Below are 25232 nucleotides of genomic sequence, written 5' to 3'. Positions count from 1 at the left end.
TTATTTTGAGATTGCTTCCAAAAGGCATCCAGGGCAGGGAGGGCATTGGCTCATTGGGTTAGCCAGATGAAGAACCTCGCAAGGACCGCTGAACAGTGAATTTAGCTCTGTACGTGCATAGTCATGTACTTGGTACAAATTTCACAGCACATGACAGCTGTGTGGCACTGTTGGAGATCTAAAAAATCAGTTTCACAAGCATTGGTTGGGAAAGATTCAGCTTGGCACTAGTTCTGAGAAAAGCCCTGGGACTTTGAATTGTGTGCAAATGTAATATGCTGTAAGTTCACTGAAATGTTAGTCTTTGCCCATGGGATAAAAATATCTAGTCCTGTTACAAGCCAAGCTGTTTAAATCACACTTGCAGTACTGGTCATATGAAGAAGGATACTGGAAATTAGAATTTGTTCCTAGGATGGTAGACAAGAAGAATCTAGAAATTATGACATAGGAAGTGGTTGAAAGACTTGGAGATGACAGATCTCTAGTCCAACTTGAACAGGAAAAGACTAAGGAGGGAGATGCCATAGCTATCTTCAGATTCACAAAAGCCTGATGACGCAGGGCCCTTTGGATGTAAAACAACATCCAAAGATTATGTCTGTTGGATAAATAAAGGAATAAAAAGAGAGTAGGGGTGTGTGTGTGTGTGTGTCTGTGTGTGCATGAGTGCTGTATCTATCTGTGTGTGTTGTGTGTGTATGTTTTCAGGCAAGAGCAAAAACACATGACGAAAATTACGGAAAGAGAGGTAGATTTAAAACACCATATAAAAATGTTACTGTTTGTAACAACCAAGCTGAATGACCCTCTATTAGGGATTTATAAAAAGAATGTCTACATGCAATGGTAAACTCAATCTTGAGAAGGAACATAAAATGGAAAGATGAGGGCTTTGGAGTCAGACACATCTGGGAGCAAATTATATCTTTGCCATTTAGCTGTGTGACTTTAGGCAAGATACTTAGCCTCTCTGAGTATTTGTTTTTCCATCTATTAAATGGGGATAATAAAACCCATGTTAAAATGTTGTGAGAATTATCTGAGCTGACGAATGTAAAGTCCTAGAAACAGTACGCTTCGGATAAGTGTTAGCTGACTTTTCTAGATTAGATGTCATCCAAAGTAGAAAGAGTGAGTTACAGAAATTATTATAAGGCAGTCACTTAGCAGGTCCATTAGATGTACGTGGTCACCGCTGGGCACGGTGGCTTATGCCCAGGCTTATGCCTGTAATCCCAGCACTTTGGGAGGCCGAGGCAGATGGATCACCTGAGGTCAGGAGTTTGAGACCAGCCTGGCCAACACTGGCGAAACCCCATCTCTACTAAAAATATAAAAATTAGCTGGGCATGGTGGTGCGCACCTATAATCCCAGCTACTTGGGAGGCTGAGGCAGGAGAATCACTTGAACCCAGGAGGCAGAGGTTTCGGTGGGCTGAGATCATGCCACTGCACTCCAGACTTCAGCCTGGGCGACAGAGCAAGACTTGGTCTCAAAACAACAACAACAACAACAACAACAACAACAAAAAGATGTACATTGTCCCCTTGTATTGTCAGTGCCTGACACAGAGCCTGCACAGGGAGCCACTCAGCAGGTGATGGCACATCTGTTGACTTTATTGTCAGCATTATGGGTAAGTCACGCCCTAGAAACATATTCTCAATATGGCAGCGTGGCCAACAGAGACCGCCTGTGTAGGGAAGGGAGGTAGGTGTTGGCATCAGACAGAGGTTCAAATCTCAGTTCTCCACTGGGTGGAGTTACTTCACCTTTCTGAGCTGCATGTTTCTCTTCTGAGGCAGTACGTGTTTCATGGGAGTGAGTAATGAAATCGCATATGCAAAGGCATTTGATATTCTTTTCCCGGAGGGATCCTCTTTACAATCCAGGGAGGCAGATAATGCAGTCTGCATGGAAGAAAAAACAAGATTCAGAAAATTGAAGTGATGTGCCCAAGGAAATAACAGAATTGGTATTTGATTCTTTCCTTTTAACCTGAAGGCCTATCATCTCTCTCTCCGAGACCATGACAGAAACATTTTTTGGTGTCTCAGTGTGCCGGGTACTATGCTGGGTGTTTCCGTGTTTTGCTTCTTTGCTGTTTGGGTCCCCGTGGAGATGTTAGTCACTTTGCGAGTCTCTTTGGAACATCTGCAGGATGGGCTTCCTAGATACTTGAGAAAGTTCATTCTTCATGGGACACCTGGCTTTGGGAGGAGACACATGCCCAGACAGTCACGTCCGCTCCTCGCCTTGACGGGCACCGGTGGGATGGGTATTGTGTATCTTGAGCAGCGACACCATCGGCTAGTAGCTGTGCTGAGTCCGCAGCTGCCCATCCTCAGGTCTCCTTGAGCCCACAGACTTGCTCTGTGGGATTGCAGTGTTTTGAAATGAACTCCTTGCAAACATTTAAATCAGAAATATCTGCATAAAAATGTAATTTAACATTTTGGGTTTCTCTCGAGGAACTGGACAGTCTGGCAACCCTGAGCCCATGTTCTCCCAGGCAGTAGCTCACCAGCATTGCATAGTGCCTGCTTCCTTTAAGTGGAGCAGGCGTCCCCAGGGTCCCTGCACTGCCAATTGCACTCCCATACCTTCCTCCCCCAAGGAGTTTAGGTTACCATATAGTACTCATGCATAATTTCTATTAATAATAACGTAAACACCTGCTAGAACAGTTCCTGAGGTGTTTTTTTCTGACCATCTTTTTTGTATGCTTCCTCCCCAGTCTGTGATTGCAATGGAAAGTCCAGGCAGTGTATCTTTGATCAGGAACTTCACAGACAAACTGGTAATGGATTCCGCTGCCTCAACTGCAATGACAACACTGATGGCATTCACTGCGAGAGGTGCAAGGACGGCTTTTACCGGCACAGAGAAAGGGACCGCTGTTTGCCCTGCAATTGTAACTCCAAAGGTAGCTGAAAAGGGGGGAAAGAGGGAGAGGGAGATGGAGCAGTGGGGAGAGAAGAGGGAAGGAAGGAGGGAGGAAAAGAAGAAGGAAGGGAACAAGGGAGGAAAAAAGAAAGAAAACAGGGGAAGCAAGCAGGCCAAGAGGGAGATGTTCAACTTCACGAACAACTGGGAACCTACCAGACATTGGTCTTTTTAGCAGTTTCAATCTGAAAGGAAACATGTTTCTCTTAAGTAGGGGTTGGTGGAACCAGCTGGGACCTTGGGGGCATGTTGTCTTGAATTCTAATACAAAGAGTCACATTATTAACTTTTCCAGGCAGGTGACAGTCTTTTACAGGCAGATGACAAAGGAAGCTTGCACTCTTTCAGGGATAGTTCTTCATATCCATAGCCATCCATTTGACCAACCTCTTGAAAGATAAGGAATTAGAAAGATCTGTTTCTAGTGCTGTGCTAGGTGCTAGCAATATGAAGTTGTACTAATAAAGGGGACAGACAAGTAAACAGGAAAATTGAAGTATTTCATTAGGTTGCTAACAAGATAAAACAAAATAACAAATAGGAAACACCTAATGGGGTGGCTGGTTCATAGGAGAGCTAGTTTGTTTTTTAATTTTGTTTTGTTTTTTTGAGACAGCGTCTCACACTGTCGTCCAGACTGGAGTGCAGTGGTGCCATCTCGGCTCACTGCAACCTCTGCCTCCTAGGTTCAAGCAATTCTCCTGCCTTAGCTTCCTGAGTAGCTTGGATTACAGGCACCCACCACCACGCCCAGCTAATTTTTTGTATTTTTAGTAGAGATGGGGTTTCATTATGTTGGCCAGGCTGGTCTCGAGTGCCTGACCTCGTGATCCACCTGCCTCAGCCTCCCGAAGTGCTAAGACTACAGGTGTGAGCCACCGCACCTGGCTAGTTGTTGTTGTTGGTTTTTTAAAGTATCCCACACAGTGCTATATTCATATAACTGTAGGTCTTTGCTGTGCACACAGATACACACACTGTGCTTATTCATTGTGGACAGACAGTAAAGACAAGTTAGTAAATATAAAGGGGGAGAGAGAGGTGGTTCTGTAAATAAGATTTTTTTTTAAACGGTTCATTTGTCTATTATCTTTCTTGGCATTATCTACTTTTCTTTGCTAGAAAGTGTTTAATAGCATCCTATGATAAATATTGATCCACTTAAAGCATACAGCCTTATTGCATGGCAGTGACTCAGTGTAGCAGGTCTGTGGAACCAATTGATAGCTGCAGCTTGAAAGAATCTAAAAATGGGCAGATTCTGGTGCAGCCATGAGTTGCTGGTAGAGTGGGTTGGGAGTCTTATAGAAAACTGGGTGACCCTGTTGTGAGATAGACCCATATCACAGCAGTCACCCCCCAAATTCACCTAAGTTGCTGTTACAATGTGGTTTGACTCAGATTAGTTTAGCTTTGTTGTGTAGAATTTGCATCTAGAATCTTTTGGACTTAGCAGTCCTCCCTATGAATCAAAGAACTTCATAAAAAAATTAAAAGAAAAATTATTCCATTTTAATGGGCATTTAACCTCTCTGAAGAGCTCCTATTCCCTTAGGTCATGCAGCTTCATTGTGAGTCACCAGAGTTGGGTCATCCCAGTGAAATGATCAGTGAGAATGAAACTAGAAATCTAATTGGCTCAGCTTGAAAGCCTGGCCTGAAGACAAGTTTATTAGTCTTAGGGTAGACCAGGAACCTGCTGCCTAGCACAGAAGGATGGTAAAGAAGGATTTACCATGCCATCTCTTCTGTTTCAGCGTGTAGTCTACTGCTTGCCCAGTGGTAGTGAAACTGGCTCCTTCTTTTTATTTGGGTAATAGATATCCCAGACTCAGTGGGAACAGCTTGGCAGGAAGTGGTGAGCCCAATATTGATTTATGTCTTATATGATAGTTAACATGTGCCATATGCCAACCCTGGGCCAGGCACTTTTCTAGGTGCTTTTAATCCAGTAATTAATTAATCTTCACAAATAACTTTATAAAGAGGGGGCTAAGTTTTTTCCCATTTCACAAATGATGTAGCAGAGGCTTAGGGAGGGATGGTAAGAAACTTGTCCAAGGTTATAGAGCTAAGGGGCAGAGTAAGAGTTCAGGACCAGGTTTGTTGACATCAAAGGTAATAATGTAGAGTACAGTGGTGGGTTATGGAGCCAGGCAGCCAGGGTGCAAATCTGGACACGACCACCACCATTAGGTCACCTTGGGTAGGTTCCTTAACCTCTTGCTGCTCCAGCATCCCCATCTGTTAAAGAGTGATCATGATATTCATGTCATGGGATCCTGTGGAGATAAAATGGTGTTTGACAAGCACATGGCGGGCAACTCAGTAAACTGTGAATTGATGTAGTTGTTTTTCTTATTAAGACAGTGGGGAAACTGAGACCTAGAAAAATTAATGAATGGCCTAAAGTCTTCCAGCAACTGATTGCAAGAACTAAAGTTGTGAGCCAGATCTTCTGATCAAGAATAGTTCTCTTATTCCCTCCATATGAAAGAAAAAAAAAATCAGAATGGCATTTTTCTATGCCCAAAAGCAGACAATTTATGTGTACACAAAAAGCTTGATGGATATTATTTCCTAAGATCTGACTAATGCTTTAGAATTTTCCAAAACATTTTCATAGATGATGTCCTTCTTAGTCCTCATAACAGTCTGACAACATGGGTTAATACATCCCACATCCACTGTTAAAGAGATGAAGAAACTGAACTTTCAGGGTCCAAACTGCTGAGGCCGAAAGACACATTGGTGACAGAGACTTCCCACCATGTGCTGTCCCCAGCTGCTCCTCAGCTGCACATGTCACCAAACCACTAGCACAAGTTTAATTCCCTATGTGATTTCTCAGTATCCCAATTAGCCAGAGGATATTTTTCACTTTCAGATAATAACTTGACAGGGAAATTTGTTGTATATTCCATTTCAAATGCAAAATAACATGTCTTACAAAAAAATGCTATCATTACATGTATGTCAAATGAAGCCAATGGCATTAATAAACCCCAGAGTAGTCACCAATTTTGGACTTTATATCGATTTCCCATAAATGTAGAAATTAGGCTTATTTTTAGATTATGACTTTGTGGGCTCAGCAACAGAGCTGAGTTATCCTCAGCTCTTCCAACCACATATTTAAGCCCTGATAACCTTTTGCAGATACTTTGAAATTCACTGTGTGTGCAAGTTTTTTCCTCTCATGACAGCTAAGTTTTTGAGGTCTATGTGATATTGGACTTACTCTCTTAATTTTATAGTTTTTTACATATCTTTGATGCTGACAGTGTATTATTCAGACTATAACATTTGAGTAATTATTTAAAGCATGTTTTTAAATGCAAGTGTATATATTTTTAATAGGGTTCTCAAAAGGATGCAAATTCTCTGTTTATATTTTTTGTTTATTTGTTTTTATTGGGTTTGTTGTTGTTGTTTTGAGACAAGATCTCACTCTGTGGCCAAGGCTGGAGTGCAGCGGCTCCATTATGGCTTACTGCAGCCTCAAACTCCTGGGCTCAAGCAGTCCTCCTGCCTCAGCCTCCTGAGTAGCTTGGACTACTGTTGTGTTCCACCATGACTGACTAATTTTTTATTTTTTTGTAGAGACAGGGTCTATGTTGCCCAGGCTGGTCTCAAATTCCTGGGCTCAAGCAATCCTCCTGCCTCAGTCTCCCCTAACTGCTGGTACTACAAGTATGAGCCACCATGCTCGGCCCTAAATTTTAAATATTTATCATTTTTTAATACCTTCCTGAGTCTTCAAATTCATGTAGGCTATATCTATATAAAGCATGAATGTGCTTACTGGGACACAAATTTGAAACAGGAAGTTATTCCTCATCTGTTCTTTAAAACCAATTGTTCACAATCCCTAAGTACAGTTCATGATGTGGGAATTGGGGCAGGTTGTTTTTTTTGAGTGAGACTTTGAAGAACAAGTGCTATTATTTTGGAAGTTTTGGAACATGAAATAAGTTAGTCATATTCAGAGTTAGAGCCTGAATTACTTCTTCCCCCACTTTATAAAAATAATTCATTTCTGAAAAACTACTGCAGGGAGAGTTTTCTGAAGTTGAAAGTGTAATTAATTTGAATGGAGAAAAAATGTGTTTCTGATCCCCAAATCAGCATTCATTCATGTTAAAAACAACCAAATTTCATCATGAGGGACTTCTATTTAACATTACTTATCAGAGCATTATTCAAAAAGGAATTTTCCTTCCTTCTGCCGACCACTCACAGAGCAATGAGCATGAAGTCTCTAAACATCAAACCAAATAGCCTCTCTTCATTCTCATCTTATTTAAAAGCGCTCTTGCCTTAGGCTCTGTAAACCTTCCTTCTCTCCTCCTCCCCTCACCCTCCTTAGACCTCTCCTCCCTGCCTTCCATTGCTCATTGTTTGATTAGATCCTGTCCTGAGACTTCTCCCTCTCCGATCATCCTCTCTTAATAGATGGGCTCTATCTCTGTCCTCACCACTTCCCCTCCTCTCTCCATCTACTTCTGGACTGATCTCACATTTACTATGGCTTCCTATTCAGCCTGTGTGTTGAGGGCTCCTAGATCTTCATCTCTAGACTCTGAGCTCCAGATGAACATTCCCACCTTTATATGCCCCTAGAAACTCAAGTTCATATACCCAAAACTAAACTCATTATCTTCTCTTGATGATTCAACCTGAGATCTTGGTCCTCCTCCTGTTTTCCCTGGTTTGATAAATAGCATCACAGTCCAGCCAGGTGTGCACTCTGGGGACCTGAGTGTCATCAATGTGATCCTCTCTCCCTCATCATTCCTAACCCAAGAGTCACCTAAATCTGTTTGTTCTATACCCACAGTGGCTCTCACAATGCTTCCCTCCTTCTCTTCTCACTCAGACCCCTCTAACCCAGGCCATCATGGCATAGGAGGAGACATGCTGGTCTTGCCTTCTCCAAGCCATCCTGCAGACTGCTCTAGAGTTCTAAGCGCAGGTCTGAACTTGTCACTGCCTGCCTAAACCTCTGAGAGTTCCTATTATGCAGAAATTGATCTGTTATTCTGCTGTGAACTTTTAATTCACTACTAAATAGCGTGAGCTAATACATATAAAGTGCCTAACTCAACATCTAAGGAGATGCTCAAAAAATGTCATTTACGCTATTATCACTGAAGGCTCCTTCAAGCCTTGCAAAGTTGATATGTAGATGTTCATAGACTCAAACTGTAAATATGACTCATTTATTTCACATTTCACATGCTGCATAAAGTCTTCATACAGGCACAGAACCGATATCTTTATCGATTTGAATTCTACTAGTAAATTAAAAGTTCACAGAAAGATAATAAATTTAAAAAACAAACATATAGCGACTGGTCAATGTTCCCTTGGCTTCATAGACTATGGATAGCCTAATCATTACAGATACTTAAGATATAGGCTGGGTGCCCTGGCTCATGCCTATAATCCCAGCACTTTGGGAGGCTGAGGCTGGTGGATCATGAGGTCAGGAGTTAGAGACCAGCCTGGCCAACATGATGAAATCCCGTCTCTACTAAAATACAAAAAATTAGCCAGGTGTGGTGGCGCACGCCTGTAGTCCCAGCTACTCAAGAGACTGAGGTAGGGGAATCGCTTGAACCAGGGAGGCAGAGGTTGCAGTGAACCAAAAACAACAACAACAACAAAAAGATATACAGATCATGGCCAGGTGCAGTGGCTCATGCCTGTAATCCCAGCACTTTGGGAGGCCAAGGCAGGCAGATCACCTAAGGTTGGGAGTTCGAGACCAGCCTGGCCAACATGGAGAAACCCCGTCCTACTAAAAATACAAAATTAGCTGGGCGTGGTGGCACATGCCTATAATCCCAGCTACTTGGGAGGCTGAGGCAGGAGAATCGCTTGAACCTGGAAGGTGGAGGTTGCCAACCTAGGCAACAGGAGCAAAACTTCGTCTCAAAAAAAAAAGATATACAGATTATTTTACAATTCCACTGAACTGCAGGGGAATTATAAGGTAGCTGAGGTGTACCTAGCTAGCCTTCCTCCTCATCTTTTGGCTTCTCTCAGCTCCTTCCACAACAGCCCAGCCCTCCTCCTTGGCATACACACATTAGTTGAACAGATTTCTGGGCACCTGCCTTGTGTCAGGCACCATGCTGGGCAGTGGGAATACGGCAGGTGACATAAGGTGAGATCATCCTAAGTCAAGTAGGGCTGAGGACTGGGGTAGGGGTGGGATGGGATTTTAGATGCAGGAGTCAGAGAAGATTTCTCTAGAAAAGTAATATTTAATCAAGACCTGAGTGCTGAGAATGTGCGAACTAGGGGAAGTTAGAGGAAAGAGCATTCCAGACCGAGGGAGCAGCAAGTGCAAATACCTTGAGGGAAGCTGCTTAGCACTTTGCCTGAACCAAGAGAGTTGGGTCGCTGGAACCTAGTGAAGGAGGGTAGGAGATGAGGTAAGAGAGGCAGGGTCTTGCAGGCCATGATACGAAGTCGGCATCTTATTCTGCTTAGAGTGGGGGCCACTGGAGGACCTAACTATCGAATTACATTTTTAAAGAATATCCTGGCTTCTCTGTGGAGTGTGGAGAGGCAAGGATGGAGGCAGGGAGGAGAGTGCGAGGCAGGGCCTGGGTGAGAGAAGGTGGAGCTGGAATGGGAGTGAGTGTGGAAGGGCAGGTGGTGAGAGCTGGCAGCATCCCACAATGACACATTTTGTTGCCCTGAGTTTTTCATGAACGCTCAATCTGAGAGGACCCATTTACAACTAGGAGCATATCTGTAAAAAGTGGAATCATAAGATAAGTACAGTCCCCTAGGTAAGGCACACAGGGTACATCTCACTGGGGGTGTACCACAGGGGACACTCTCCAGCACTCCTGGCAGGTGGATAGTTTTGGTTAATAGCCATTTTTATGCTCTTAAAAATCATACCATACAAGCACTGACCCTTAAAAGATGGCTTTGCCTGCCAGGGATAAGAGAGAATGCTGCTCACTTTCAGATACGAACTCTCTTTTAGGAGGCCAATGTGCTTATTCACAAGTTTTCCTTGAGATCTTAAAGATTTGATGGACTTCTTTTAAAAAGCAGTGAGCAATATGCTACCTACTGTCACAATCAGAGCAGACAGACAAAGACAAATGCTTTTATGAGTAATTTAATTCCTCTCCCTGAGGAAGACATCCTCAGCTGTCAGCACTGTCCCCGGTGGGTAGAAGAATACACAGACGATGTGAAGTGACTGTTAAAAGCAGCAGATGGTGCTTCTCACTTCGTGTTGACGGAGCACCCATAGGGTGACAGTTGCTTCCAATGCCGCATACATTAAAATATTTCCTCTTCTTCTTTCCTTTCCCCTACCTTGTGGGTTTCAGGTTCTCTTAGTGCTCGATGTGACAACTCCGGATGGTGCAGCTGTAAACCAGGTGTGACAGGAGCCAGATGCGACCGATGTCTGCCAGGCTTCCACATGCTCACAGATGCGGGGTGCACCCAAGACCAGAGACTGCTGTGAGTATCTGCATCCCACCATGGCTGTCACTAACTCAGTGATGACAATTATACAAACCTTAGCAAACACTTGTATTTACTGAGCCCCTACCCTGTGCCAAACACTGCTTTGAGAGTACATCATGTGGGCTATCTACTTTAATCCTCACAATACCCCTAAGAGGTTGGGATTATCATTATATGCATTTCAAAGATAAGAAACTTAAACCATATGAGGTTAAGTTGCCTGATGTTACTGGTGAGGCTGGACCTAATACTTAAGCTCAGAGTTTTGGGTCCAGAGCCTATGTCCTTTTCTCTGGCAATTGCTTCCCTCTAGATGAACTGGAAGGGAGGCAACAAGTCCTTCAAGTAATCTGGGACCCATTTTGGCCCCGGTGAATTTGGGTAGAACTGTTCTGCATAATCTTGATCCCCTTTAGTTTGGAATGTCCTGTATCCCTGCTCAAATATTTTTTGGAAGATGAGTATGCATTAAATATCACATAACCAATCTGCAGAGATACGGAGCTGGCAAGTGTTGGGATGGCTTGGCGGGGGCTTGGCAGTGAAGCATTGGGCATTGGCTAGCAAGGCTCCCACAGAGGAGGTGCGTCCCATTGCCCACTTTGCTGGCTCCTTGCTGGGACAGGAGCTGCCCTCCAGCCACACTGCATTGTCCCAGTTGTCAAGGTCCCAAGTTCTCATACTCTCTTGGCATTTGTTCTGGTCCGGCCTTCCCTGACCCTTTCAGATGGTCTTCAGAGATCACCCCTGCCCCACTCCTCCTTTGTAACCCTTTTAAAACATAACCCTCTGTTAGCTCCATCTCCCCGCCCCAATTCAGAATGAGATAAAACTTATCAACGTCCTGCAAGGTCCTCCTCCCTCTCCACCCTCAGCCTAGGTGCCTGCTTGGTTTCTCGCCACTTTCCTCCCTGCTCCCTGTACTCCGCAGGGAAGCCACAATAGCCTTCCTTCCCTTCTTCAAAGAGCCAAGTGCATGTGGCCTTGGCGCATCCTGGAGAGCTCTGTCTTCCCCAAAGCTGTGCAGCGCCTCCGCTCCATCCCCACCCCACTATCTCCTCACAGAGGCCTTCCTGCAGCAGTCCCACCCCTCTGTGTTCTCATTCTGCTGTTTCACTCCATACCTTATTTTCTATTCATGTTTGTCCATTTCTCCCACTAAAATGTAAGCCCCCTGTGGCTCTGTCTTATTTGCTTCTGTGTCCCCATGCCTGGAGTGGGAAGAGGCACCTCGAGGGTGTCCAGTGCATCTGCAGCTGGCCCTGTGCCTGCTGCCCTTGTGATCCACACACCTGCCCTGGCACAGGACTCCTATGGAATGGGGACTGTTCCTATTTCTCTTAGCATCCCTGGTTCTGAGCACCCAGTAGATGCTGAATACATGTTTGTGAGATGGTCCAGATAAGCAGTAGTGAGGGAGCTAAGAAGGAAGGAGGCCGTGAGAATTCAAAGATAAAGATTGGCAAAGAAATTCCAGCCATAAGCATTGCTAGACTTGGCATGTGACTGGACGAGGAATGTGAGGGAGAGGGAGGGGTCAAGGATGCTCCAGGTTTGGGCAGGATTTGGGTGGGGTCATAGGGCAGGCAGAGGAGGAACAGATCAGTAGAGAAGAGACAATAAACTTGGTTTTTGAGCAATGGGGTAAAACACATGATTGCATGCAAAGTGGGTGGCAGAAGCAGGGATGAATGAGATAGGGAGATTGTGCCAGAATTCAGTGAAAGCTCCGATACCTTCATTGAGAGAATCTTGCCACAAACAAACAAACAAAAGTCCACTAAACCCAGCAATCCCAGCAATTCCACTCCTAGGTATACACCCAAGAGAAATGAGAAGGTAGATATCTGCACAAAAACTTGTACACACACATTCATAGCAACATTACTCATAATAGCTGAAAAGTGAAAACAGTAACCAAAAAGAATATATGTATTCTGTCACCAAGAAGATTTTATGTACTGACACATGCTATGACATGGATGAACCTCAAAAGCATCATGCTAAGTGAAAGAAGCCAGTCACGAAAGACCACATATGGTATAATTCCATTTATAGGAAATGTCTAGAATAGGCAAGTCTGGAGAGACAGAAAGTAGACTGGTGGCTGCCGAGGGCTGGAAGTGGGACTGGAGGGAGGAGATGTGGCAGGGTGGGGGACACAACTGCTAAAGGGCACAGGATTTCTTTCCGGAATGATCAAAATGTTCTAAAATTAATATTGATGGTGATGGCTGTACAACTCTGAGAATCAGCTAAGAACCATTGGATTGTACATTTTGAATGGGTAAATTGCATGGCATATGAATTATATCTCAATTGAGGAATTACCAACAGAAAGAACTGAATGGAATAAAATAGCAGGTAGATGGAATTAATCATGATAAAAAGCAGACATCATTGAATTAAACAATAGGGAAACAAATGATAATTTTTTTAAAAAATGTAAACTGAGCCAAACAGTCAACCAAAGTAAACTAAACAGTTGAGTGATGAACTTGGTTTACATTCTGGCACAAACCCCTGCTCTCTTTAGGAGTGGCAGACAGTTCTCGGCCCAGCTGCCACCCACCAAGTACACTCTGAGCAGCACTGGTGCAGGCAAGTGAGTCCTTAAGTGTGTGAGAGAGGTCCGCACGGGCGAGGATGGCTAGGAGAAGCCTCATCGAAGAAGGACTTGCCCAGCTTCGTGATGTTTGTTCATGAGCAGTTGATTTTTATGTGCATAGTTGTGAAGCATTTGGAAGCACGTCCCTAATTTTCTTTTTCTTCTTTCCCAGAGACTCCAAGTGTGACTGTGACCCAGCTGGCATCGCAGGGCCCTGTGACGCGGGCCGCTGTGTCTGCAAGCCAGCTGTCACTGGAGAACGCTGTGATAGGTCTGTGTGAACCGTGGCCCTACAAACAGCAGAGAGAGTCCCTTGCCAACTAGCATGAGAATTAATCCTCTGAGTGTAATTATGGAAAAGGGATACTTGACAAATGTTGATGACCTTCTTCCTGCTCTCTGTCCTCAAAAACTAAGCTTTTACAACAACAACAACAACAAAAACACACACACACACCGAGCACCCAAATCTCACTGGACTCCATACTCTGCTCTGGGCCGCCTCTTTGTTTTGACTTTGGGAGTGGCACAGGGCCCCAGAGATTCCCCCCACCAGCTGGCTCCGAATCCCAGGTGCTCTGTATGAGGCAGTAATCAATAGTGAGATCCTGGGACTGAGGCTGGTTGCAGGAAAGGCCTGGCCTAATTAAACATGCTGCGAAAATTCTTGTAAGAGGGCCTATCACAGCATATGGCCATATATAACCATCGTGTACAGAAAAGGCACTGCCCTGGGGATAGGATGGCAGTTACATGCACACACACGAATGGGCGTGGGGCTGGGCGGAGGTAAGAGCCCTTTGGGCCAAGCCACACTGGAGGAGGTGGAGCAGTGAGGCACCATCCCCCCAGGCTGCTGGTGCAGGACGTGCCTTAAGTACAGCTGTGCTCTGGCTTTAAACTCTTCCCTCCTAGAGGCTGTTGAGCAAAGGGCTGTGAGGCTGGCGTCAGAAGCAAAGGCTTCCTCCTCATTTCCTTAAAAGTAAGAAAGCAGTTCTTTGGCACCCTGCCAGTCACTTATACCTGCACAGAGGAAATGTCAAATACACTCCTAGCTTGTGTTTTCAGGGGTTTCTGGCTGCTGAGGTGAAGGAAGGGACATAAACCTTAAGTGTTAAAAGAGAAGTCATTTGTCGAAAGCCTTTTTAATTTCAAAATAAAAGACAGAAATAGAATGCCACATAAAAGAAATTGTTATCACCACCAATGGTAAGAAATAGACCTCTGCTAAAACTGCATCCCAGTGACAATGCCCCCCTCCTCCCTAGAAGTGACCTCTATTCTTTTATGGTAATCGCTTTCTTTCTTTGCTTCATAATTTATGACCCCAGTGTGTTCCTAAACACAATCATTTAGTTTTGCCTAATTCCCTTCCTTTCCCTTCTTTTTCCTTCCCTCCCCACTCCCCACCTCCCATCCTTCCTTGTTTTTTTAAGCTCTTTTAATCGGCAGGTTTCTTCTCCATAGAAACCATAATAATTCTTTTAACTCTTGCTCTTAGAGAAAAAAACAAAGCTTGTTTAGTTACAACTGTTCTCTGAAGCACCTGCTCTTCACAGCTACCCTGCTTTTCTGTGATACTGTACTCAGAACATTCCCCCCAACATGTAGTGCAGTGGCTTAGACTACATGATTTGGAGACAGATGTACATGAGTTTCAATCTTGCCTCAACCACATACCTGCTGTATGTCAAGAGTTTCTTAACCTCTTGGCCTTAGTCTCCTCATCTAAGAAAATTGGAAATAGCAATTCCTCATAGGGTTGGAGGGAGGTTAAATGAGAGAGTACACACAAGGTGCCTGGCACAACATAAGTGCTAAATAAATAATCATTGAAACTATCGTTATTTCACATTATTTCATGTGGAAGGATGTAGTGAAGTTGAGCAGAGGACAAACAAGTCCTCCCCAGCTTCCCCTGCCCTCTTGTCTGTGACTCCAGCATCGAAGACTCGCCTGTTAGTCATGGTTCTTATAGAAGCCACTGGAGGGATTGAGCTGGGAGCAGAGGTGGAATGCAAGCCTACACCTGGCTTTTGGAGAGTGTCTTAGCCATCCTTTTTCTTTGTCATATCCTCACCTGCCCTTTTCCCCAGTGAGCCAGAGCCCAGGTACAAGAGTCAGAGATGGGGATCAACACCTAAGTGGTCTTGGGGAAGGGGTCAATACAGCTGAGTGGTGCTGAGGCAGGAGCCTCACCTTTCCTGGTCCCCACCTCCCAGTCTTTGTCCCCATTAAACAGTAGCTCCAGGACAGGGCAGCGTTGCATAGCCCTGCCCACACCCATTCTGCTCATCTGACCACCACTCAATTTCCTACCAAGGATTGGCCAACTACTCAGATGCCAGACCACCAGGACAAATGTGGCTCTGTTCTACAAAGGAACAGAAAGTGAATGTTTCTTATGCTGTCTCATTTAGGGGGGTCGTGATTGTCCATCTGGTGGTCTGGAGGTGGGGGTGATATGTGAAATCTGGTATTTCCCTCCTCTGAAAATTAATAGAGCCAAATGGAAGAGAAGGTAGAGAGGCTGACTCATTCATCATATTCTTTCTATAGAATAAAAAATAACCTGTAATATCCTGATTTCTACAATGCCACTGCAGGTGTCGATCAGGTTACTATAATCTGGATGGGGGGAACCCTGAGGGCTGTACCCAGTGTTTCTGCTACGGACATTCAGCCAGCTGCCGCAGCTCTGCAGACTACAGTGTCCATAAGATCACCTCTACCTTTCATCAAGGTAAAGCCTTCTGTTTTCTAGGTTTTAGTTTTTTAATGTTGTACAGGGCTTTGTGCTTACAGACAACCACCTCCGCATTCACAGGATGGATTCTCTTTAGAAATTCTCTTATAGTATTTAATGTACATTATTTTGTCAGGGCACTCAGGCATACCCTGATGTCTTGAAAAAGTCATAGGCTGAAAATAGTTCACTCATACCAGTGAATATAACTTAAAAGAATAACTAAAAAAGAGACTAGACTAGATTTTTATTTCCCTGAATTTTCCATCCCCATCTATTTCAAAACCACAAAGCAATCATTCATTTGATTTGGAGAGTGTATAAGAGTCTTCCTGGAATCCACGTTCACTAATAATGCTGTTTTCACATATAATAAATGAGCTGATTTATGTGAAATTAGTTCCCAAGCTACAGAACACTATAAAAATATTGGAAACTGATATTATTTCAACACTAAGTCTGAGTTTCCCTTTGAAAAGACTGGACCCGGGCCAAGCACGGTGGCTCACGCCTGTAATCCCAGCACTTTGGGAGGCCGAGACAGGTGGATCACGAGGTCAGGAGATCGAGACCATCCTGGCTAACACGGTGAAACCCTGTCCCTACTAAAAATACAAAAAAATTAGCCGGGCATGGTGGCGGGTGCCTGTAGTCCCAGCTACTCGGGAGGCTGAGGGAGGAGAATGGTGTGAACCCGGGAGGCGGAGCTTGCAGTGAGCCGAGATCGCGCCACTGCACTCCAGCCTGGGTGACAGAGCGAGACTCCATCTTTAAAAAAAAAAAAGGAAAAAAAAGGAAAAAAAAAAGAAAAGACTGGACCCTCTCACTTCATTAAGGTGAGAGCTTGTTTATATAAATACAAAAAAATGCAAATTACAGGCAGAAGAAAACCTGCTATCTTATCATGAGTCAGACTCAAAGATGAGAAATCATAGCAGCTGTGGAATGGGAGTAGGTGAAGCTGAGAGCCACATAGAGAGATACATGGAGAATTTTAAGGACCATTTTACAAATGTGGAAATATTGAGAAAACCCCACTTGCTACTCACCACTTGGACTTGTTAGCAAGCAAATCTTTCCTTGTTTAACTTAATAGATGATGAGGGCTTGTCCAATGCAGACTGATTATGTTTGTGTTCCAGATGTTGATGGCTGGAAGGCTGTCCAACGAAATGGGTCTCCTGCAAAGCTCCAATGGTCGCAGCGCCATCAAGATGTGTTTAGCTCAGCCCAACGACTAGACCCTGTCTATTTTGTGGCTCCTGGTATGTGAGGAATAATTTCTCCTATGGAGGCCAGCTTATAGGACTAGGAAGTCAGGATAGAGAAATTGAGTTAGAAATTCTGGAAACCATATAACTCTGCATTCAGGGTAGCAGCATCTCCAGGTAGTGCAACCCCAGAAGAGAGACGGGGGCTAAGCCTGATTTGAGAGTCACTAAGAAATGGCCCAACAGAGCAGAATGGGGTGTCCCAGAGGTCAGACCCTGGTTGAGCTACCTCCTTTAATCAAATGGGAAGTTTCTACGCTTACCACCAAGGCAAGAAATCAAGGACGGTGGCCAAACCTATGGGTCTATTGAGAAGCAGGTGGAAAGCAAAAACAAAGCATTTCTTAAAACTTCAAATACCTGTAAGTTAAAAAAAAAAAAAAAAATCAATCAGTGGTACGTGCCTTGGTGGAAAAGCACTGGCTAAAATTCCAATCCCAGTTCATTTCCTTAGCTCATATGTGATTCTTGGGCAAGTTGTTCTCTTAACTTCTCTGAACTTCAGTTTTCTCTGCTGTTAAATGGGAATACTAATGCCTGCCTCCCAGAATTATTGCCAGCAAATGTGATGATATTTGTGAAGTCATTCTGTCAACTAAAGCATTATGTAACAAGTCGTGCTATGCTGATAGGCCTGGGATTTTTACAAAACAGTCTGTCATAAGGGCCACATCATGAATCATCTAATAGATGGAATTGTCTTATAACAAGGTCCTCTTATCATTTCATTAACTAACCCTCCTTCATAGCCCAAGGTGTCATAGCCATGTCCAGTACCAGGTCCTGACTCTCCTAGCAAGGAGTTTTGGGGCAGCATGACACAGGACTTCAACAGAAATTGCAGACACCAGTGCAAACTTGCATGTGTTTGCCTCTCCAACTGATCTCAATCTTTTAAAACTCTGTTTCACAGCCAAATTTCTTGGGAATCAACAGGTGAGCTATGGGCAAAGCCTGTCCTTTGACTACCGTGTGGACAGAGGAGGCAGACACCCATCTGCCCATGATGTGATCCTGGAAGGTGCTGGTCTACGGATCACAGCTCCCTTGATGCCAATTGGCAAGACACTGCCTTGTGGGCTCACCAAGACTTACACATTCAGGTAAAAAGAGAGACCACAAGTAGGTCAATTAGAGCAAACTATGATTGAAGTTCAAGTCCATTCTTTATTCATTCAATCATCATTCATTTGTTCAACAAGCCTTTCTGAGCACCTTTTACGTACCATGAAGGTTGCTATGTGCTGAGAAAGGACATGATTCCTTCCTTCAAGCAGCTGACAGGCTAATGGGAGAGAAAAATGAATAGATAATTACAGTGCAGTTTGTCAAGGGACAGAAATAGGCAAGGTGGACACAGAAGTTCTGAGCACATAAAGGAGGCATGACTGACCCACACTGGAATGATGAAGGAAAGCTTCCCAGGACCACATGACAAATGCGAAAGGCAGCCCTCTAAGGAAAGAGAAGGGAGGAAAGGTTAACGAGGCAGAGGAAATGCAATGCTTGAAGAAGGTTTGTGCATTTAGAAAATTGCAAGTGGTTGAGCATGAGTGAAGCATGAAGTCGGCGAGAGGAGTGCAGTGAGAAGTGAGGTAGGAGAAACAGGTGGGAGTGACTTTATGGATGGCTTTGTGTGTGTCTACAGTGATTGCACGGTATCCTGTAGAATAGGGATTCTGCATGGTGTTTGCAGAGAGGTTGGGGAAGGGAGCTGTGCCTGCTAAGAGCTCAGTACTGCACTGGAGGCTGGGAAATAAAGATGGAACATGGTCTTTGCCTTCCAAGAGCTCATGGTCTAGTACGATGTATAACATGTCAAAAAGCAAGCATAATACAGTAGGATAATTGCTTTAGGGGTGGTGCATGTTCATGGGGTCTTGGAAAGTGCCCGATTCTGCCTGGAGGAGTCAGGGAAACCTTCAGGAGGAGGCAATGTGTGGTCTAAGAATGGAAAGGTCCACAGGGCTTTTCCAGGGAGAAAAGTCAGAGAAGGGCAACCTTCACATGTGAATATATGTGGGGATGCAGAAAGGCATAATATAGGGGAGAACTGGCAAGCAATATTTATGGCTGGAATACAGCATGCATAGGGAAGATGGGTAGATACATTTGCAAAGGTTGGAAAAGGACCCATCATGTTGGGCCTTGTATGTCATGTCAAGGAGCTTAGATCTTGTCCATGCTGGAAAGACGATGCAGAACCATTGAGAGATTGTTAAGTCGAGAAGTGTGATCGTCAGGTGTGAAGGCTAGGTGCAAATACAGGCACTATATGGATGATAGTTTGGGTAGGGCCCTTAACTAGACCATCAGAACACATTCAGAGTGGCTCAATTGAGAGTGGTTAGGGGCCTAACCCAAGGCAGGGGTAATGGCAATAGGGAAAAGAAGACCCACAGAACACAAACAAAGAATTGATCAAATATCTGAGTATACGTGTTCTAATGATACACACAAACACACACACAGCTCTCCTGCCTGGAATACTTATTCCCACCTTCCAGGCTTTGTGAACTTACTCTTTGAGATTCAGCTTACATGTTCTTCCTTTGTATTAGCCTTCTCAGAATCCCAGCTAAAGTTACAGTCACTTTGTGTTTCCATGGTACTCTGTGCATGCATCTGTTATAGCATTCATGGCATTGTATTATAACTGTGTGTCTACCCACCTGACTCCCCTGGCTGGATGTGATCACCTCTCCCTGTTGTCTTTGTGTCCTCCAGCCTGACATAGCTTCTAGCCCAAACCAAGTGCACAGTTAACTTTTATTTAACAAATCAGTGAATGAAACGAAGGTGGGTAGGGTTGTTCCTGGATGAGATACTTCAGTAAAAAACAAAACAAAATTTAGAAGAACAGCACAGGGGCTGGTGATATGTTACAGTGAGCCACAATGATGCCAAATTAAAAAGTATTAAGTGTGGACAATGTAAAAGTGGAAACTGATTTTGAAAAAGTAAGTAAAATGTGCTCAGATAACAAAGAAATGATTTTTTAAAAAAAAATGAATAGTAGCTCTTGAGAATCAGAACTTCTGGAACGTGGAGATGTTCCTAATACTAGCTTCTGGGTGGCCAAGAATAGAAAGTGGTGTCTGAGAACTTGCGATCATCATGGTTTCAGGTGATGTCACCCCTGGATCTGGACTTCCCGCACTGGGATGCCCTCCATCACTTCCTCTGGGGTTTGTCTTCCCTGTGGAGTGAGGAAGGTCCAAGTACATGCCTATGAAAAGGTGGCTCTTAGTCCTGTGCCCCCTTCTAAGCAGGACTGGGAAGGGGCTTAGCTGTTCCCATATCCTCAGGCATAATTTATAACAGGTAGGTATGTGGTAAGAATCGGATTTTTAAAGCTTTTGATTTTAAATTATGCAGGTTAAATGAGCATCCAAGCAGTAATTGGAGCCCCCAGCTGAGTTACTTTGAGTATCGAAGGTTACTGCGGAATCTCACAGCCCTCCGCATCCGAGCTACATATGGAGAATACAGTAAGTGGCTACAAGAAATTAATTTCTTTCTTCTTAGGTGTTAGTTTAATTTGATTCAGCTCTCTAAGGTGGTGGCAGTCTCCAAACAAGTAGATAAGTTACTTGATGATCCTGACTTAGAATCATTGATTCAGTCTGAATTTTTATATTCTAGAAGCTTTTTTAGAAGAAATGTTTCTCTAAAAAGATGTCAGCAGCCAGCACCAATGAAGAGTAAATGACGCTATCTTGCTAAAAGGGCCACTGAATTTTTATTAAAGATGATTATCTGAGAGAGATAATCTACAATAAATGGACACATTTCCTTAGCTAGGAAATGGCACCTACAACACAGTCTTATTTATTCCTTGAGCAGCTTTTCCTTTTGAGATTATACTCCATGCTACCCTGTTTGAGTCATCATGTATTCTATTAATTCCTTTTTTTTTTTTTTTGAATTTCACATGTTGGGTCCTCCTAATCCCAACTGGAATTATTTAACAAGAGTTCCTTAAGCTTTTCTGCACTCACTCACGTAAAAAGGAAGCGTGGTTAGCATGCACCATTTCCATGTCACTGATGCAGCAAATAAAGTCGGAAGCAGAAAGGTGTAACAATGTATTGACTCTTACTGTATGCCAGGTAGATTATAATATATGCATTATCTAATTTAATTTTCACAACAGACGTAGGAGATAAATACCACCGTTACTTCTTGTCTATAGTTGACGAAACACAGTCATGGAGAGGCTAAGTGACTTGCCCAATTTACACAGCTAATGAGGGTGGATTCAGAATTTAAGCCTTGGGTTTTCTGACCCCAGAGCCTGTGTGCTCAGTCACAGTGGGAGACTGCTGTACCTCTCTACATGGCATGATGTATGAACACCACCTGTCTTTGTTAGGGAGTTAAGAAAAATAAAATCCCAAGAGAGATCTGACTTGAGATCTTTAGACCGTACCACTTGCAACTTCTAACCTGTTCTCTTGATTGCAGGTACTGGGTACATTGACAATGTGACCCTGATTTCAGCCCGCCCTGTCTCTGGAGCCCCAGCACCCTGGGTTGAACAGTGTATATGTCCTGTTGGGTACAAGGGGCAATTCTGCCAGGATTGTGCTTCTGGCTACAAGAGAGATTCAGCGAGACTGGGGCCTTTTGGCACCTGTATTCCTTGTAACTGTCAAGGGGGAGGGGCCTGTGATCCAGACACAGGTGAGTGAAACAACACCTGGACCAGGTGGCTGGGGTGTCATGTGGAAGAGAGAGAGCTGTGTAAGAAAGACCATGGCTGAACTCACATCGGAGGTGGGAAAGGATTAAGGAGAGCGGAGCTGGAGTCAGGGAAGATGGACATGGTGCCTTATTACACTCAATCCTATTCATTGTGGAAATGCCACAAGGTTGTGAGAAAGGTGCCAGGTTACAGGAAATGGTCGTCATGGTTCAGTGCTGGGTAGAAGAGTTGGTGTCGAGTTGCAAGAATTGTGTGGGGAGATCAAAGACAAGTCCGGGTCTAAATGAATGTGCCAACAAATGGTATCAGGCCACAGAGAACATGGGGAACAGTGTTAAGTTATGGATAGTAAAAGGAGTGAGTGTCTACTTTGCATAGGGGAGTGAGGGTGAGATTCAGGGTCTTGGCCGTGTTTTGATTTGGTTCTATGGGAGGGGTGAATGCCAGTGCTCAGGCACTTTGGGGAAGGCTTCAGAAAGGAAGGCTTTGACATTCTACACTCTGACCCATGTTGAAGGAAATGTATTGTCTGACCCTGCTCACTTCTCTGCCCCTCCACTCTCTCCTCCTATCCCCAGGAGATTGTTATTCAGGGGATGAGAATCCTGACATTGAGTGTGCTGACTGCCCAATTGGTTTCTACAACGATCCGCACGACCCCCGCAGCTGCAAGCCATGTCCCTGTCATAACGGGTTCAGCTGCTCAGTGATGCCAGAGACAGAGGAGGTGGTGTGCAATAACTGCCCTCCCGGGGTCACCGGTAAGGCCACGGGTCTGCTCTGCCACCTGCCTCTTCCTGTCCTGATGCCATGAATGTGTGCAAATAGCTTCCATTCCGAGGAATTTCTAGGAAATTATAATGACTTAGGGTTCACCTAAATGTGCTCACTCTAAAGATAATATCTTAAAGATAAGATATTGCGATGCCCAAGAGGTGAAGTGGATTAAGCAAGAGCAGAGTGCAATTATGGGAGAAAACACCTAAAGCTGTTTTGAGAGGTTTGTCATTAGAAGGTGACATTTTCAGACCAAGCACATGGTTTTTTCTTAATGAACTAAGATAAAGAGGGAAAACTTAGTGACCTCTTAAATGTCACATCCTTCTGCTGGTCAGTCTGAAAGAAGAATGGATTCTTCAGCAGCAGTTTTGAGGGTATTGCTCAAAACCTTACTACTTCTGTGGAGCTGCCTGCTTTTCCCCAGCCAGCTAGTTAAGCCTCCTAGTGGCGCTGCTGTGTTCTGCAACCTGCGGTGGGTATGGGAGAGAGAGGGCCAGCCCCGCCTTGCATGCCTGCTCCTGAGGGCTTTGTTCTGGGGTCCCTAGGGAAGCACATTTCTCTGGCTCTTCTAGAGGGTGACTCACAACTTTAGGCCTCTGTGTCTGGTCTTCCTCCCGATGGATGTCGACCTAGGCTTGGTCATTTGTTCCTTCCCAGGTGCCCGCTGTGAGCTCTGTGCTGATGGCTACTTTGGGGACCCCTTTGGTGAACATGGCCCAGTGAGGCCTTGTCAGCCCTGTCAATGCAACAACAATGTGGACCCCAGTGCCTCTGGGAACTGTGACCGGCTGACAGGCAGGTGTTTGAAGTGTATCCACAACACAGCCGGCATCTACTGCGACCAGTGCAAAGCAGGCTACTTCGGGGACCCGTTGGCTCCCAACCCAGCAGACAAGTGTCAAGGTAGGACTCCACCTCAGGCAGGCTGTGTCTGTGTGTGCCTGTGTACATATGCGCTTGCTTGTCATCTAAGCAAGGACAATGGCAGTTCATATCATGATGTTATTTTGGTTCTCTGACCAAACTGGCCTGTGAGCACCCTGGGCCTTTCTTCCTCCGTCAAAGGCCTTAAGACAGGTTTACCCTGTAGCCAGGCTCTGGAAGACAGAGCTGGGTTAAAGCTGGGTGGAAGAAGTGAAAAAGGTCAGGTTTACATTCCTACGCGGAAGAGGATATAACATGGGGCCACATCCTATGCCCAATCCCAAGGCAGGGAGGCAGGGAAGTGGCTGCCAAACCTGTTGTAGGAGAGTAATAAATGACTCGAGAGTAAGCCTGAGCAAACTCAAGTGGGAAGGGGAGTGGGCTGTAAAGTAGTTTAAGAGACTCTCTCAGGAAGTCAGTGTAATTGATGTGTAGAAAGGTAACAGTCAAAAGTTCTCCTAACAAGACAGCTTCAAAGCAGCAGCTATAGTGGAGCATTCCTGAGGCCTGCTGCAGATCAAAGCATGAATGTGCAGACTGGTCCTTTTGCCCAGCTCTTCTTTCAAATCTTTGCACATGTTATATTTTAGAGGCAAGCTCAGTTCTAGAGGAGCTGGCCTGCCCCACAGACTCACCCCTCAATCCCAGGCTGACCTTGGTGCCCACAACTCAGGAGTTTGTTTACCCTAACTTTGTTTATAAAGTCCAGAATGGGGCCGGGAATGGTGGCTCACACCTGCAGTCCCAGCACTTTGGGAAGCTGAGGTGGGTGGATCACCTGAGGTTGAGAGTTCAAGACCAGCCTGGCCAACATGGTGAAACCCCATCTCTACTAAAAATAAAAATATTAGCTGGACGTGGTGGTGGGTGCCTGTAATCCCAGCTACTCAGGAGGCCAAGGCACAAGAATCTCTTGAACCCGGGAGGCAGAGGTTGCAGTGAGCCGAGATCGTGTCACTGCACCCCAGCCTGGGCAACAGTGCAAGACTCCATCTCAAAAAAAAAAAAAAAAAAGTCCAGAGCCACTCTGGACACCCAGGTTGGAAGACTCTTGGTTTCTCATGAAGACCCAGAGGTTTGCATGGAGCTCACAGCCTCCCACTCACACCAGAGTCTCCACCTTGAAGTGCTTGAGGACCTCTGCAACCTGAGGCTTCTACTTAGTGGTACAAATCCCTTCGAGAATTCTAGGCCAGACCAGCCCGGACCCCAACCTCTGGGTTAGCTGTGATGTGCTAGAAAGCACCTTATGAGAGGAAAAGCCCATATGACACCAACAGGACTGAGTTCAAGTCCAGTTTTGTAACATACCTATTATATTATGCTAATTATGCCAGTTAATCCCTCTGAACCTCAGTTTCCTCATATGTGTGATTAATATTTAACTCAAAGTGGTGGATACAAGAAAGCACACTATAAACACTATAATTCTAGTTATATATTCTAACTATATTCTGTCTTTAGTTTTAGCTGTAATTCTAGGTTACTAACAGAAATTTCACTGGCTTTACACCACACATTTCTTCACTCAACTATCCTTTATCAAGCACATACCATGTACCCAGTGTGGACCTAGATACTGAGGCCATAATGGTGAATAAATCATCCCAACTCTCAAAGAGTCCGTATGATAATAAGGAAGATACACAAATATGTATGCAAATAATGATAACATACTTAGATATGTAATCAGCGTTTTGTGAGCACTGAAGATAGATCAACTCAGAGAATCACTGTAA

At 44.5% G+C, this 25232-nt stretch overlaps 1 protein-coding gene across 2 annotated transcripts in view; it reads left to right on the top strand.

Moving 5' to 3' along the window:
• Positions 1 to 25232, top strand: part of LAMC2 (laminin subunit gamma 2) — a 65768-nt gene that overhangs the window by 25912 nt on the left and 14624 nt on the right. For both annotated transcript variants that reach the window (XM_063726249.1, XM_063726245.1), the window contains 10 exons: positions 2742 to 2930; positions 10315 to 10450; positions 13237 to 13335; positions 15671 to 15807; positions 16953 to 17075; positions 17995 to 18184; positions 20460 to 20572; positions 21549 to 21767; positions 22368 to 22550; positions 23227 to 23472. In XM_063726249.1, coding sequence (XP_063582319.1) covers positions 2742 to 2930; positions 10315 to 10450; positions 13237 to 13335; positions 15671 to 15807; positions 16953 to 17075; positions 17995 to 18184; positions 20460 to 20572; positions 21549 to 21767; positions 22368 to 22550; positions 23227 to 23472 — 1635 coding nt within the window. The remainder of the gene's footprint in view (positions 1 to 2741; positions 2931 to 10314; positions 10451 to 13236; positions 13336 to 15670; positions 15808 to 16952; positions 17076 to 17994; positions 18185 to 20459; positions 20573 to 21548; positions 21768 to 22367; positions 22551 to 23226; positions 23473 to 25232) is intronic.

The sequence above is a fragment of the Pongo abelii genome, chromosome 1 (genome assembly GCF_028885655.2).
Source record: "Pongo abelii isolate AG06213 chromosome 1, NHGRI_mPonAbe1-v2.0_pri, whole genome shotgun sequence".
In the NCBI taxonomy this organism is placed as follows: domain Eukaryota; kingdom Metazoa; phylum Chordata; class Mammalia; order Primates; family Hominidae; genus Pongo; species Pongo abelii.
This window is presented reverse-complemented; position numbering and strand designations above follow the sequence as displayed.